Source organism: Misgurnus anguillicaudatus, chromosome 19, assembly GCF_027580225.2.
Source record: "Misgurnus anguillicaudatus chromosome 19, ASM2758022v2, whole genome shotgun sequence".
Lineage (NCBI taxonomy): Eukaryota > Metazoa > Chordata > Actinopteri > Cypriniformes > Cobitidae > Misgurnus > Misgurnus anguillicaudatus.
In genome coordinates, this window is record NC_073355.2 from 35,412,674 (window position 1) to 35,430,750 (window position 18,077).

At 36.5% G+C, this 18,077-nt stretch overlaps 1 protein-coding gene across 1 annotated transcript in view; it reads right to left on the reverse strand.

Annotated features, from left to right (window-relative positions):
• Positions 1-18,077, reverse strand: part of smurf2 (SMAD specific E3 ubiquitin protein ligase 2) — a 72,942-nt gene that overhangs the window by 41,528 nt on the left and 13,337 nt on the right. The window contains exons 2-3 of the mRNA XM_055194664.2: positions 2,802-2,840; positions 1,609-1,717 (exon numbers count right to left, since the gene is read on the reverse strand). Of these exons, the coding sequence (XP_055050639.1) occupies positions 1,609-1,717; positions 2,802-2,840 (148 nt within the window). The remainder of the gene's footprint in view (positions 1-1,608; positions 1,718-2,801; positions 2,841-18,077) is intronic.

The following is an 18,077-nucleotide window of genomic DNA, read 5'->3' on the forward strand; positions in this document are numbered from 1 at the left end:
AAAATTTTGTCTATATACTAAAGGTGGATATTGTTTATATATCTGCCTATAATTCATCCATCCATGATCCTTCATCTAAACATTCTTTTATTGTGCATCTAATGAATATAAATAGGGCTGCAAAATTAAGACAAAACTGATAATTGTCAGTTATTTCCCCTGATATTGTATAAACAGTTAATTAACAGTGAATAGTATTTACATTGTTTTCATTATCATTGTATATTGGAGGCTTAGTTGTAACGCTGTGTTACAACTAACCTCGCTGTATAAAAATGATTTAAATCCCAGCTATCAGAGTTGTTGACATGTTTCAAAATGGTGTTTTGTTTTAGGTAACAAGACCGTGATTAAAATAATATAAGGTTGGATTTGGTGACTTACTCAGATATCGAAAAAAACATAAGATGAAAAAATTAACTTTTATGCCTCCAAAACACTCTTTGTTCAATATCTTAACCAAAACACATCCAAACTTTTCACTAATTCACAGGAGATCATCTTCTGACAGTAAGAGAAAAAGACCAAAAGCACAGATTGCTCGGTATAAAAATAGCTGCATTACAATTAACCCCGCGTTAGTTTGTGCCCCGCTCATCCCTATTTCTGATGCCTGTCTATTTCTTGAAATGTAGATCATTCTTTAATGTAGCTGTCATCATTTCGGTCATCCGTCCATTTAGAAACCAATAACAATCTTAACAACGATTATTTTTACAGTTAATATACATGTGATAAATTTGATACTTGCCTGAAAGGATTGTTCACCCAAAAATAAAAATTCTGTCATCATTTTCTCATCCTCATGCTGTTCTAAACCTGTATGAATTTTTATTTTATTTTATTTTGATGAACACAAAAGATTTTGATAAATGATGGTAAGTACACAGTTGACGGTACCCATCGTAATTGTTTATCCTACTATGGAAGTCAATGGTTACAATCAGCTGTTTGCTTATCATCATTTGAAGAGTTTCGTTGCAAAACGAGATAACCACCGTTTTTTTAAATCTCGTTTTTTGGTTGTGCATTCCAATTAATTTCAATGCAACTGCAGTTGGTTTGTTTTGATTTAAACCTTCATAACTTAAAAAATACAGCTAAGTAGCACCATAAAACAAAATAATAACATGATAACATAATAATAAACATGTTTTGACAAAAATGTTAAAAAATGGATTTATCTCGTTTTGCAACGAAACTCTTCATTTATCAAAACATCATCTTTTTTGTCCATCAGAAATAGAAATTTATACAGATTTAAAACAACATGAGGATGAGAAAATAATGACAGAATTTCATTTTTAGGTGAACTATTCCTTAAAAAAAAAACACAATGAATTTAACAGCACGATTACAAACTTGCAGACAATTATTGTCCGACTAGTATCACTACAGTATATCTTATGTAAAAATACAATAAGAGCCATGTATTTCTAATCTCTATTTCCTGTACTAATAAATATTTACTGTAATGCTGCTTCGCAACAATGCAAAATTGTGAAAAGCACTATAGCAAGCAACAAATTGAATTGCAAGCATGTTTATGTGTGTGTACGACCGAGAAAGAAAGATTTTAAATAAAAGCGGAGCAGAATAAACACTCACAGGTCATAATGTTGGTTCCATTTGGGGTCCAATGTGTTCCTCACTGTGTCTGTTGAGTGGCACTGTCCCGAACCATCCACCACCACCTTAGCAAAGGGATCTGGCAGCCCTGTAAAATCACATGCAAACATGAAATAAATAATTATGTACAATACATTTTACATGCCATCATCTTTAGTCATTAAAATTTAGTGTATGGTATCATTTAATCGATGACATAATTTAATCGACCACTTAACCCTATTCCTTATTTTTAAAAAATAATACTGTGAACTATGATGTGCATGTTTCATTATATCACCGAATCAGTCCAATTAAATGAATGTTGTGTAACCAGCGGAACTCGAAACCGCTCCAAACTGGACTTAAACCGCCAATTGGTCCAGCATGAGAGTTGGGAGCTCAAAAAAGTAGGCTAAAGGCCACGGCATCTGTCACCAGAGCATCTCTCGAGATCAAGAGTGAGCTTTACAAAACGCACAGTTTTTACACACTAGATCGCCTCTGTTACAATTGAAAACAGATAATTTCATAATATCAGGGCCGGACGAAATATTTTAGATTCTTCTGTCATAAATCACTTTTGTATGGCTGTTTGAAATTCTGCAAGCTTCTCTGCAGGCTAACAAAGACACAAAAGATTTACATATATGCATTTTGTTGATGCTTTTATCCAAAGAGACTTACAGTACACATTTACAGATCACCAATTTCAGGTTGTGGCTAGAAGGGATACAGCAATGGCCAAAGTCTTGTGATATCGTGCTGGTTTTTATCCTAATTTTTTTTTATCCTAACCTTTTGCATGATTTAGGCCGTAGCTGTATCCCATCCAGCCAAAAGACTGTTTACACTTTTAATTCATGCAATTTGCATCATTTTTCTTTCATCAATCTTTTGTCTATCCACCCTGCCGCCCATCTTTCGCAGTTTCTTTTCTTTCAGCCGATATTAGCGTTTTAGGTGTCGGCTAAAATGTTTGTGTTTGACAATGCATAAAGAGTCGAGGCGGAGAAAAACGTGCCGCGCAAACCAGCAGCTGGTTTGTCTGCTCGAGCTGACCCACATTTCTGGCGTCTCGTGAGGGTAGAGCACTTATCTCTCCCTGCACGCTTTTAACAGATGAGTCCCGGCTAAAACACACCACAGAAAGACAAACACACTCTCACAGTTTGGGAAAATCGGATACTTACGGAAGAAGTCTTTCTTCACCAGGTTTTTTGCGCACAGCACTGGAGAAAGAAGAGAAAATACAAACGTTTATTATTTGTGACTTTAATATCACATCCTAATAATAACTCAAATGTGATTTATGTATTGACAAAATAATCATACATTCATATAAAATAATTTTCTTATTCAGTATTTTTTGTTTGCAGTAAAAATGCTTAAAAACCTTAAAACAGATACCATAGGTCTACTTGAAAAGCAAAATTGTTTAAGATATTAAAGACAAACCTCACTAAAATTCATTCTTTAAACAAGAAAAGCTATTTGCTAAATCAAAATAAAAAAGACTTAACTAATTCTTAACATCATATAAAATTTAGCTTTTTAGGTAATTTGATCTTGTTTTAAAGACCGAGAAATAATTAAATAGTTACAGATAAAGGGATTTAAAAAAAATGTGAAATTCAATAGGTTTTGGAGGACTGAGATCTTTAACAGCTGACAGTGTGGTGATGTGTTGATACGTTTTTAATCTTTGTATTTTTAGGATCACAGCGTGTTTAAATGATCCAGAAAATCTTTAAATCCAGAGGCAAGGCTCTAATAGTGCTCAGTGTTTCCAGATGAAGCTCACAATGCATTAAAGATGCAAAAAAAAAGGATCCTCATCCCGCCGCTGGCCTACATTCAGTCTTATAACTCAGAGAGTTGAAAAACCAAACAAGCCAAAGTTCTTTCAACTTCAAACTGACCTGAGCTGTCAGCTAAACACAAGCAGATTTGGTTTTAGGTTTCTCACATGATATCAGATCTGAATCCACGGAGATCTTTATTCAAGATGACTGTGAAAATATCAGGAAGGTATGAAGGTATTGACTCTTAAAGGTCAATAACATGTAGAAAAGGGACGAGTTACACGGCAAAGGTTAATGTTTGGGGTCAGGGACTTAAATACACTGTAAAAAAAGTTTAAAAAGTAAACTTTTTTTAGTAGAAATATTAAATATTAATTAACTCAAAAAAGTTGCGTATAATATGTTGTGTCAACAAATTGAGTTGAATTAACTCAAAATTTTGTGTACAAGTTATTGAAAAAAGCAATACATTTTATTTATTAAATTATGGTATTGCAGATTAAGTAATTATTTTTCAAAATATAAAAAGTTTATTGAAAACTTCAATTTATAAAAAACAAGTTATTTCGAAAAAGAATAAAACCAACAAAGGATGACAGGCAGAAATGTGAAGAAAAACTAAAAAGGGAGGACAGTCTGAGAGAAAAAACCTAGAGTAAAAACAGGAATGAAAGATGACCAGAGAGCCAATGCAGCACATTGGAGGTATTCAAACTAAACCAAAACACTTCAACCCACCAGATGGAAGAAAGCCGAGACTATAAAGAATAACTGGAATGTGTGGAGGAGGTTAAAGGGCTGCGAAACCTTCACGTGCAGGTGAGTCTCAGACTTTACTTAACAAATCCAAACAGACACAGAAACACCTGTGCCGAGACCGCTATTGATTTGGTCTGCGGCTGTTCTGCACACACGCACCCAATGCACGCACACCTTACACGCTCGCACTTCACCTCACACACAAAGCGTGAATTCATGTTTATATAATGAAAGTGAAAATATCTTGAAACAATCCATTTGACTCCCGTACCACACTCTTAAGCCGTATGACAATTTGGAGAAATATATATAAATATATAACACGTACGTGACATATTAGCTTTTATTAGACATTTATAACACTTATTTGTCATTTTTTACTAATCTGGTGCTTAGTTGACAGTCCAAATATTTTTCAAAAATTTACCATTTTGTTTACTAGTGATAAACCGATATATTGCAGTGACTGATAAATCATTTTAATTATTGGCATTGGCCGATACATTTTTTTTAATCGGCTAATAAATGTTTATGTTCCTTAAATTTGTTGTTTGTATGTAATAAAAATGAACTCTGATGTAAAGCCAATGTCTGACAGACAGTAAAATGACCAATCATTGCTCACTTTTTAATGTGAAGTTACGTTGTGGCATTCACACCAGCCGCGGTACAGGAGGCAAAAACGCGCTATTCGCGTGTATTTGGACGCTTGAACATTTTGAGTTTACTCGCTTCAATCGCACATGAAAATCTAGTCATGCGTGAAAATTCGCGTCATGGCAGAAGCTTCTGCGATCCCGCTCGCTCCCTGTAATCACGTCACTACTAAAGCAAGCTCCTGATTGGTTATCCGTTAAAGTTCAGATTTTTCAACTCGCGCGTTTCCCGCTGCAACGCTCAATCCGTGTGGAACTCGCAATCCGCGCCATGCGCTCTGCTCCACGCGTACCGCGCCGCAGGATGCCTATGCGCGTCTTTGCATTGACATAACATGTAAATCACTCGTGCTTGCCGCATCTTCTGCGTCTGGTGTGAATGCCACATTACACACAACAACACTCTGGTGTGCCGCAAGATTTTTCCGAAAAACTATTTTTCAAATACTTAAAATGCGTATGTTTATAAATATTATGCATAACAAATGTTTATTTAGTTTCAACAATTTTCTCTTATTTTGTTTGTCTCTTAAGCCCATTTCACAGAGATTACGGAAAATGCCTCTGGGATTTGTGCGGGATCATTTGGTTCTTTAGTTCATTCACACTGCCAATGATTTTAAGTCCAGCACTTTGTGTTTTTTCCACAGTGTCTGAAGTATGCTAATTATCCGTGATTTTTCTCTTGAGAAACCACGCACGTGCATTTTTGTTTATAACAAGATAATAAAGAGCGTGTGATGCGCTGTTCTGTATGCTGGTGAATGATCTCAGCTTCAGTCCTGTTGCCGACATTTCTCTTCATGAATGTTGATCAGCATTTCTGCGTCAAAGAGCTGAACCCTAACTTCTGGTTGCAATGGCCCGTCACTTACGGCATTGTTTCTGCCTTTTGCTTACACAGAATGCTTTCCCTAAATGTAACAGCAATGTTACAAGGTCTTCTTTATGGGAGCGAAGTGTTTGTGTCCACACAGAAGTCTCTCAGACAATTTTACGGAAAATTTCTAGGACCAAAGTGCTGAGTGAATGGGGTTTTAGTTTCCCTCACCTGTTTGACTCTCATTACTGTAGTTACATTTGTGTGACACTTGCATTACATGTGAACGGCCCCTACGCTAATATGATTTTGTTTTTCTCTCCCTGTCTCGTCCTCGACCCCGAGGACAATGGGACAAACAGACCCAGTTCCGGTAGATGTGAAAGTCGGCACACCTCTGATCTACTGGTCGTCCTTCAACGTGATGCCCAGCTGATGCCTGACCAACGATCACCGGCAGGACCCGCTTAATCTCAGCTTAATCTCCTTATCCGTTTATATGTGTGTGTATATACCTATATATCTCCCAAGGGTTTTTCCCTCCTAGGATTTTTTTTTATTTCCTCGGCTAAACAGCCCGGGGTTTTTGTTTTTTTTTCTCCTAGGGGGTTTTTTTACCCCGGGGAGGTAGCCTGCTTGGGCTTAACTTAGCTTCTTCTTCTAGACGTTACATTAGTAATACGCTCGCTTATAATGTCGAGTCATAGCCGCAGCAAATTTGACTGCTTATGCTATCGTGTATTATGTTGTGCTATCTGTCGTTTTTCTGTGCTTTTACTGCTTCCATTAATGTAAAGCTGCTTTGAAACAATTAAGTAATGTGAAAAGCGCTATATAAATAAAATTGAATTGAATTGAATTATATTGGCCTCAATGCGGCCAAACAGCTTTCTCAATATCGGTATCAGCCCCAAAAACCCATATCGGTTGACCACTACTTTTTACTTCACATGTTATTCACACACATATGAGTTTAAACCACTTAGCATTTCCTAAAAATGCCTAAAAAGAATACTAATTGTACCTGCTGTGTTGACTGTATCTTAAAAGGTTTTACATTATTCAAATCAAAAGAATTTTCAAAGATATGTGACACGTTTAGCTTTTTGGTTTTTGAGTTGTTGTATTTGATGAAGTTTTCTGTCAAATAATGAAGTGTTCCTCCTACAATACATTGGAACCTTAAGGGGTCAAAGAGTCACTGTGTCACACTATTAACATTAATGGTGGTAGAACCACCATTTTTGGTTCCTCAAAGCCCCATTCAGTCAAAAGTTCACAAAAAACTTTTTGTGCAACAGAAGGTTCTTCATAGAAACTTTGAAGGAACTTTATTTTTTAAGAATATATAAACTCCTGTGAAAGGTTTGAACAGTTAATGATAAAGACAAGAACTTTCGGACAGGGCTGGATTCGATTCCTCCGGAGACGACAGGCGAGAGGGTTGGATTGGATAAAAAGGAAACATGCTCGCTTCGCAGTCAAGGAAGAATTTCTCTCTGCAAACATCCCTGGGAATGTTTAACGTTCCAGTGAAACCCACCTCATCATTCCACCATCTGGAATGTATCTCTCTCTCTCTCTCTCTCTCTCTCTCTTTTTTGTGCAGACGTCGCTCTCTTTCACACACACGTACCCTTCAACACCTTGTCTGTGCACAGCTACATTCATTAATTATTGACAGGTGATAGTGTGAGCATCTCTATACACAAGTATTAGAAGTACCGATGCTAGAGCTTCTTTTAGGAGAACAAACAAAGAGAATAAAAAATGACCTAAGACTATGAAAGACTTTACATAAAAAATACATACATAAATGCAAATTCGCTTTTTCATACCTTACTAACAGACTGTGTAACAACCAAACCTATTCCTGGCTGTAATAAACTTCCTCACAATGCTAAAGTGAAAGATCTACAGGTCCAAAATCAGGAACGATGACAAATTCCATGCTTGGACTAAAACGTACAGGCTTAAGTTAACAAAACACAATTAATTCACAGTACAGCTAGATCATAAATAACACACTACTCTTCACAGCCTGCAGACACAGATCTTTATTTCTGTGAGATGTACAGCAACCTGCCGTATGCACGCAATGCAGCCGGTCTGCATTCCTATGTATGAGTTTCAGCTGATGGTATGAAAGGTTGTGAATCGCATGTAAAGTACAATTCCAATACATCTGTCCACAGATCAACAGCATGTGCCCGTCCACAGATGTTAACTCATGAATGAAGTGATTCACGGTCACTGACACACACTTGAACATCTCTGTGTGAGCTCATGTAAATAGACTCGACACTGTCAAACAATGTGTTGGCGGCAAACCTCGACCGGCCGAACTGAGATAAAACCTGGTTTAGATTCTGTCCTTGTTTAGGGAGGGGCGCTGTTTAGAAAAAAAACTAAAAAAGGGAGTACTTTTGTGGTGCTACGTCACATAACATCAGGTGCTCGAAACCTAAAACACTCCACACTCGACGGGAATGATGGAATTTTCTCTATTGATAGTGTTGAAGTAAAGGTTAACAATGTTACAGTGTAGCTGTAACATAATTTCTGTTTGTTTCAATAAAAAAATGTTGTTTTATTGTTTGCGTCGTTTGTTTATACTCAACAAGTGAAAATCTGCGGTAAAACAAAACACAACTAAGTAGTTATTAGTATATAAATCCTTCGAAAACAAGTCTTATAATTGTTCGCAGTGTTACTTAAAAAATATTAACCTAGTTTCTAGTAAAAACATATTGAATAAAGTAAAAATAAATAAAAAATGTAAATCATCAATAATAAAGAAAAACCGTCAAACTAAAATAATTAATAAATATATACATGGAAAGTCACGAAATGTTCATGTCATGATTTTAGGGATCGACCGATATGGATTTTTTAGTGCCGATGCTGATACCGATTTTTGTTCCATCAGCCTTAGCCGATGACTGATACAGGCTGCCGATTTTCTTGAGCCGATATTTGTAGCCGATACTGCTTTTGCTCACTCAATTTACATCATAAAAATGACACAATAACGCCAAATGTCTCAATTTAAAAAAGTAACATTTATTGAACTTAAAAAACTATATTTAACAAATAGTAAAAACATGTGAGGGTGCTCTGGAACCATGAACTGCACTCTCCACAATGACGAGGAACTATCAGCAAAGAATGTTGATTTCTAGCACTTTACTACTACAAATATATATATAGAGATGAGAAATAAAAACCCGCTTTGTCCAGCTATGATCAGCTGTTAGGTCGAGCTTTCAGTGTTGTCATGGAAAGGTTGGTTGTTTTTAGTCACATGACCTGCAATCGCTTGCGGCTTCCAGCACTCTGTCTGTAAATAATGACGGAAAAAATCGACAAACACAGCAGCCACGTATCGGCCGGTACCGATACACATAAAACTCGCAAAATCTGCCCGACATATATATCACTACATGATATCTTTCTGGTTTTCCACACTTCATAGAAAGTTACAAAAAATGTTGTCGGCAACTAAGTTGTTATTATTATAAATCCTTCAAAAGTCGTATAATTGTATACAGTGTTGCTTTAAAAATTAACCTTGTTTTCTAGTAAAAACATCTTAAACAATTAGTCAATTTTCTTAAAAAAATCCAGATAATTTACTCACCACCATGTCATCCAAAATGTTGATGTCTTTCTTTGTTCAGTCGAGAAGAAATTATGTTTTTTGAGGAAAACATTCCAGGATTTTTCTCACTTTAATGGACTTTAATGGAACCCAACACGTTAAAGATTTAATGCAGTTTAAAATTGCTGTTTCAACTAAGTATTAAAGGACTCTAAATGATCCCAAATGAGGCATAATAGTCTTATCTAGCGAAACGTCATTTTTGACAAGAAAAATAAAAAATATGCACTTTTAAACCACAACTTTTCGTCTATCTCCGGTCCAGTGCGACCTCACCCAATACGTCATCACGTCAAGAAGTCACGAATGACGAATGTGAAACTACGCTCCAGTTTTCTGGTCAAAAATGACAATCGTTTCGCCAGATAAGACCCTTATGCCTAGTTTGGGATCGTTTAGAGTCCTTTGATACTCCGTTGAAAATGCAAGTTCAAACTGCATTAAATCTGTTACGTGTTGGGGTCCATTAAAATCCATTAAAATGAGAAAAATCCTGAAATGTTTTCCTCAAAAAACATAATTTCTTTTCGACTAAACAAAGAAAGACATCAACATTTTGAATGTCATGGTGGTGAGTAAATTATCTGGATTTTTTTTTAAGAACATGGACTAATCCTTTAAATAAAGTAAAAAGTTAAAAAAAAAATCATCAATAATAAAAAAACAGTCAAATTAAAACAATTAATAAATATATACATTGAAAGTCACAAAATGTTCAAGTCATGATATCTTGTTGCAGTCTCCAGTTTCCCACACTTTTTAGAAAGTGACAAAAATGTTGTCTGCAAATATCTTTATTGTTTGTGTCGCTTGTTCATACTTAACAAATGAAAATCTGCGGTAAAACAAAACGCAACTAAGTTGTTATTATTACAAATCCTTCGAAAGCAAGTCTTATAATTTTACAGTGCGTTACTTAAAAAAATATATTAACCTTGTTTTATAGTAAAAAACATCTAAAATAAAGTAAAAAGTAAAAAAAATGAAAATCATCAATAATAAAGAAAAACAGTCAAATTAAAACAATTATTAAATATATACATGGAAAGTCACGAAATGTTCATGTCATGATTCCTTGTTGCAGTTTCTGGTTTCCCACACTTCTTAGAAAGTTACAAAAATGTTGTCAGCAGATTTTATTGTTTGTGTTGCTTGTTTATACTTGCTTATACAAGTGAAAATCCTTTGGTCTTTAAATTGTACACAGCGTTACTTAAAAAAGAAAAAAAAAAGAAAAATGCACCTTGTTTTCTAGTAGGGACTGCAACAAGATATTGTGACGCAAACATAAAACCAATCCTTCAAGCAATACGTAAAAAATTACATGTAAACATATTAATAGCCAATATTAAAAAATAAAAACGGTCAATTCAAAACAATTAATATATACATTGAAAGCCACGAAATGTTCATGTCACGATATCGCGTTGCAGTCCCTGGTTTCCCACACTTCTTAGAAAGATGATTCAAGTACTCAGTGTCTGCTTAACTGAATAAGACAAGAAAGCCATTATCAGATGTATTTTCAACTTGGCAGGAGTCAGACTGCTCTGTTTGTTCTCCTCTTTCCAACTGTGCGTGTAGTTTGTGTGTCTGTTCTTCTCCCGAGGGCAAACTAGTAGCTAATTTCAGCTGTTACAGGCAAAGAGCAGCAGTCTCAGACCGTTTCTGAGGGTGCCAGGAAAGGAAGTGACAAAGGTCAGAAAAAGCATCCGCCGATCTGGACCCTCCAAGCATCTTATCAGGACGGGCGGAAGAGTCGGAGAGCGCTCGCAACGTGTGTCTGTCACAAACACCTCGTGTCAGGAACACTAAGACGACAAGGACCTGGAGGTCATGCGACGGTTCAGTGAGATAACAATAAAATAATTTAACAATAAAAGGAAAGCTCCTGTATAGCTCAGTGGTTGAGCATTGCGTTAACCGTGAAACTGGCATTGGTTTGAATCTAGGTAACACGTAATATACCGAAAAAATAAGTCACTTTTACATTTGACACATGCATAAATGTAAATGTAAGACAAATAAAAAGCATAGAGGAAAGGGTCAGATTGAAAAGATTTTGCGAAACAGCTGAAAAATGTCACAAGCCGCCACTCTGCTTGGTCTCTAAGGAGTTTTGGAAAATGTAAGAAGGTTCTTAAGGGATTTATTCCCACAGAAGACAAGCTCACGGCTCTACAGGATGCATACATTATCATTTCCAACTTTCCCATGGCACGCAGTATCTTTCTTTCACCCTGCTTTTTCTGTTTCTTTCTACTCTAAAACACACATGGTCGTTATGAAATGCAAACGTGTCACTTTTTGATGTTAAAAAAATAAGTTTTAAAGAAACAGTTCACCCACATATTAAAATGTCATCACTCTTTTTTTTATTGAACCCTGTACCATTTGCTAAAACACAAAAGATGTCGGATATCAGTGCTATTTTTATTGTTAAAATTAACTATAATTTATAATACAATAAAAACAGTATGAAAGAAGTCCATTAGATTCAAAGACTTCTTAAGCCTTTACATTTATTCATTTAGGAGATGCTTTAATCCAAAGTAACTTACAAATAAGAGTATTTAAAGTCCCCATAAAACAAAAACTGTCAATTCTTATTTTTTACGAAATATTGTAGAGCTCAATATAAACAATTTATCCGTCTGGGTCGTTAAAAATTTTTTTTAATTCCGCCCTCTTGTTGCTGATCCTTTTCTGATGATGTCAGCTAGACAGCTTGGGGGGAATATCCGCTAACACAGCCCTCTCCCACTAAAAGCCGATTTAGCCTGAAGTGAACCTCGCAAAATTTTTAACAGCGCGTCAGTTCTACGCGGACCGCAAGTGCTGTGATTGGTCCACCTGAAACCCTCCCGTCAGGTGAAAAAACTGCGTCATAGGTATTTCCATTTGCAACGGTGAAAAAAAGATGAGTCAAGTTGAGGAGTGATTTAACTCAAACTGCAACAAAACTCGCTGTTTATTTACTTCCATCATTGCTGGTCTTCTTAAATCATACAAAACAAGTTGCCGTTTCTTCTTCGTTTGTGGGTTAACTTGCCAAGCTGCTTCTTCATTGACGGTCGCGATGATGCTACTGTGGTTACACGCGTGGATACTGCCTACCAGCGGTCTGCGCGTGTGTTTGCACGTCAACGCGGACGACGACACAAAAGTATAAATAAAAACCGACGCGGAACCTACGCGCAACTATAACGAGCCCTTAAGTTCCATTTTTAAATAAAACACCTACTTATCCAATCAACTCACAAGCCACGCCCTCTATTTTCTTCGTGTGATGTTTCGTTTCACTCGGAAATATGTCACAAATTTTGAAGAGCATTATGATTAAAAATTATTTACTGTAAACCTGATTCACAAATATTCATTTATTCACAAAAACGGGGAAGAAATGTAAAAGTATGATTTTATGAGATTTAGAATAGAATTGTATGGGGTAACTATGCCTTGGTCCTCTTTAGGATAAATTTATATGAATGAATATTAAAAATAGACAAAACGTCAGGCTAGAAACAGCAAGAGGGCGAACAAATTATTACAAAATGTAAATTAAATGAACTTTAAAATGAGACATTAGCACAGGTGCGAGAGAAAACCTATTCAATAAAGACAAGCATAGTAGTTGGGTAAGTCATGTTTTGCAGAAATTTATGGCATGATAGCTACCATCTAACCATTACCACGCTCCCTAATTTAAACGTATGTACAAACATTATCATCTAGATGTTATCATTTTTTGGTGTAGCGAACAACTTGTGTATGACTTAAATAGTTTTCTAAGAAACAGAACATGGTGAGGTGACTTGAGGTTGGGTGAACTGACACAGTTGGGTTGAGCGAATTCACTGAGACAAATATTTCTATGCTATGGTTGTCCTTCCACTATTACAAACACTTCTGTGACCTGTGAAACATGACACAAAACAATAACACAATGGTCATTGTTTTCAGCTTTTTGTAATCGTCTTTACAAACGCCTGAGAGTGGCAACGGATGCCACAATTTTTGATCAAAACGTCACTGCATGTAGATCCCCTTAAGGACTGTCGACACCTTTCTGCGAAAATCGACTTAAATGAGAAACAGAGAGAGCGATGATGTCATGATGGATGTATACCGAAGCTTTCGCGGGAAGCCCCATACTGCCAGACATCAACATTCAAACACTGAGGAAACCAAATTGCCGTTATAGTCAAAGCTATCGTTTTAAACATAAACGTTTTGTATGGCCTTTCTTTCTTCTTCAATATATCCTATGAGAACGTTCCCAAAAGGTGAACAAAGTTTTGACTGTGACCAACTGGTTAATTGAACGAAAACCAAGAATTGAGATTATGAAAAAGAGCTGGAGCTGATTTGCTGTTGAGGGTTCAAGATTAAAACCAGATTGGCCAGGATGGAAGACTAGTTAAAACCAGCTAGACCAGATTAAGAGAGTCAAAAACATTGACTTCCGCTCATCTCAACTGCAGTGTTGACAAAACATTGAAAAGCAATAGTGAGACACAGCAAGTCTAATTCATATCTATGTAAACAATGACTAAACACAACCTAAACAGGTCTGAAACATGGGAAACACAAAATTGTGGGAAGGTTTGGAGGCTGATAAAATAGCGTTGGTGGTGAATTAATGTAAAATCTGCTTTATGGTCCCCAACACTGTAGAGGAAGTGGGGTTGTGGGAGAGCAGCCCTGAGAAACCAAATGCTTCTCAGATAATTAATACTTGGGAATACAACGACATATCCTTAAAATAAAGCTGAACTGCATAGGCCCTCACTTACTCTTTAATACCAAGACAAGCCTAGCCAGGTAATTGCTTGCTAATGACAAAATTCGAGTCATTACGATGGGGTAGCGTATCCCTGTGATTAAATATCTTGGCTGGAAACCACAAGGTTGCAGGTCTAATCCCCATAAGAAGCAATTCCTGAACTATTACAACTGTACCTCTGAGCAAGGCACTTAACCCCAGGTTACTCCAGTGGGATTGTCCGAGTTAGTAGCTAATTGAAAAATTGCACTGGATAAAAGCCTGATGCTTAGTGGCTAAATACAAGCTCCAAAAACTACAAAATAATAACAGTTGTAAAAAACTAGAAAGTAACATATTTTTTTTAGAGGTTAAAATTGTAACAAATAAAAGATTTAAGTAATTTAAGGCTTGATGACATGGATAGATGAGTCTCCTTTCCCATGTTGACGTAACTGTTATTGAAACAAAGCTGGGACTGGATGCTCACATGCTTTTCTTTTTCGAAAATTAACCTTTAATGCAGGGTTTTTTAAACTGTGCCTCAGGATTGTGGGTCAAACAAAGGTGGTTAATAAAAAGTTGCTTTCCTGTTTAGTCCCTGCAGAAAAACGTGATTATACAATGCATCATCAGACAAAGTCTGCATATTTTTTTAAATACATCGCACTTTCACCACATAAATTGCAGATTTCTGCTCGCAAAATATCCGCGGGGCTTGCATGATTTCATAATCCCCGCATTTTTGTAGCAAAAAGTCATATATATCTCAGCAGAAATTTGAAAAATGTTGCATTTACTTCACACATGCACAGCCATGTCCACTGTTGTCATGGGAATGTTAGGATGTGACGTAATTACGTGGCGTGAACATCAATGAAAAGCTGCAAAAGCTGAAAACTGTTTTTGCAAGTTCACACAATTTTCGCAAGTTCCCGCAATTTTTGCAAGTTCCCGCAATTTCATCGCATAAAATTGTATAAAAATTCAACATATTGCATCGCATTTTTTAAGAAAACATGCCACAAGATCAAGGATTTCTGCCCGCAATGATCACGAAAAAAGTGTGTTTTTGCCAGTTGTGGTGAATGACACAAATAATTATTTAGATCAACTAGCAATGGCAAAGATTTTGATTTGATATACCATAAATTATTTAATTTAATTTTTTTATTAAACTAACATTTCATTAATAAAATAACAAGGGCAAGGTTGGGCCAGTCGGCACACAGTGTGAAAGTTCATGTGTATTTTCCTCATATTTCCATTTTTATGTTGGTGGGTGGGTCCTGGAATAGACAAAGTTATAGACTTTTAAGTGGGTCGCAAAAAGAAAAGTTTGGGAACCACTTTAACCCGTTAATTGGCGCTGTTCCGTGAGCGGGACACCTACATTTATTTCAATATTTTCTATGTAAATGTTAATCTATCACGACAAACTATATATTGTTGTAAAGGTCTAAGAATGTTTCATATTTCAAAACCTTTTAGCAGTAATAATAATGCAGTAACTGTAATTTATTCATTTGTGACACAAGTATGCAGCAAACCTCACAGCAAACCAGCACAAACCTCAGTTTTTTGACAATTTTATGTATTAAAAATAATACTAATTGCATTTTTATTTATTACAAATAAATGTAAACTGCTTTAAAATAAATGAATCTTTTCACCTCCAGACAATTCCCTAAAAAACGTTGAAGTGTCTTCTTTAAAACAAAAAATTACCAAAATTAAAACCAAAATTAGGCTTCTAGACCAAAAAAAAAGGCCAGAGTTATACTAATTTAAAGGTGTATATCACCTTTTCACCAACCCCCAACTCAAAAAGGCCTGCGCCAGTTAAAGGGTTAATGTACATAAATTACTAGTAGGCATGCACAATACATATTTTCTGTGCCAATACCAATATTCGATTACATAGAATGACATCTATATAACGATAATACCAATAGTTTTGCATTTTACTCCTTGTTTCGAGTTATTGTCATGGGACTACGAACGGAAATTAGCCTTTGGGCCATAATCCGGCATGTTTACATGCATGTGTACTCCATGTTTGTGCATTAACATGCACTGTCCCAATCAAATAAACAAAAAAGAATAAAATAATAATAATTAAAAGGGCAGAGCAAACTTTAATTCGGTTGTCATTGTCATTCAATTCAAAATAATCCCACAGCATGAGTTTAAATATGTTTTTCCCATTTTCCGATTTTGATTTCCAAAATATAATCTGCCCTGTTCATTGGCTGTCATCGGCCGATTTCTAAAAGTGGGAAGAAATGCTGGTACCAATTTTAGGCCAAAATATTTGTGCATCACGAATTGTTAGCGCTAGCCAGATGCAATGCTGAATTAGAAAAGTAATTTTTTATCTTTCAAACAAATAGACAATTTAGCAGTTACATTTACGCATTTGGCCAACCATTTTATCCAAAGCGACTTACAGTGCATTACAAACTAACACATTATTTCATTATATATGTATGTGTGTTCCCTGGGGATCAAAGCCACAAAATGTCAACTTTCATTATTATTTCTGTAATTAATTGGTAGTAGAACAAAATGGTGAACAGATATAGAAAATGGTAAGAGGTTTAATTGACAGTTTTTGTTGCTCAAAGTCAACACTTATCCATCTGTGAGTTTACTCGTGACTTTTTGAATGTATAATCCAGTCACTCAGTACAGGCTGAGGCATCTCGCTGGAATGCAGGCCTCTCTCCGTCTCTCCTCATGCACTTTCTCTCACACTGTGTGCCGACTGGCCCAACCATGCCTGTCTGCGGCCATGTTTTGACTCCAGCTAAAGGGCCGCACGCTCTCCGTCGTAGCATTGTTCGTCCGTAAACAAAAGGTTTCCTTTCTCTCCGCCACTCCTTCCTACTTCGCTTAAAACAGTAGGGGCGTAATGAGACGGCCGGGGTAATGAGAGCAGGGCGTGGAGGTTGACTTCGTGTTAGCGGAGAGGTAGGTGTAATCTCGAATTCGCTTCCTGTCACCGCACTCTCCAATTTCCCCTCTTGCGTGATTTTTGTGCGAGTTAGGGAAAGGATTTAAGACTTTCTCACTTACTTGCTTGGTATCTCATTCATTAGGCCTGTTCTTGGCATCCTGTTTGGCCCGAGCTCCCGTCTGAGTCAAGAGGCAAGCTTATCTGTGGCAAGGAGTGGCACGTACGGCAAGGTGGCACGTACCGAACGATAAACCAACCTGAGAGATCCTTTTACGTTCCAGTAAGCTAAGGTGTTAAAGGAGACATTATCAGCCAGGATCGCTTTTCCGGTATCCATTTTCTACAGCTTTCTTTAGTACGTCGAACGTCTGTCTGTTAGTCGGATTTCTTTAGGATATCTTTGGTCTGAAAGACCACTGAGTCACAAATTGTGGATCATACAAGCAAGGATATTTAATGACCATCAGTGGATATCCCAAAATTCTTTTGTGGTTGCCCTCCCAGACTGTGAATCACATCCATAATCCCAGGATATGCTTACACGGATACTAAGCTTCTGCGAGTTTGCACAACGCAAAATAATCTTGCGTGATTCGAAACCACTCCAACCTATTTTATCACATAGATTTAGGTCTTATAAATCCCCTAGTACATAAAAACTTCAAAATACACCAATCATAATATTTAGGTATTCAAGATTTTGATGCACTGGGGGATTTACAAGAACGAACGCTGTCTAAAAAATGATCAATATAACACGATCAATATAATGATATAACCAAGAGTCAAGCAACATAAATTGCACAGCCAAACGTAACTGCGTTCATCTTGGCCGACAAGTCAGATCAAACAAAAGATAGCTGGGGAACATTAGCAGTTCAGTCTCAGATCAGCGTTCCTTCATCGTGCCAAAGATATTATAGTTGACAAGCATGTGGTTTTCTGCAGAAACCGACCGCACAAATTTTCTTGAAAAGGTCTTTCGTTGTTGCTAAGGATTGCGGTTCGCCAACAACAAACAGCTGATTTCACCGTTCGAACGAG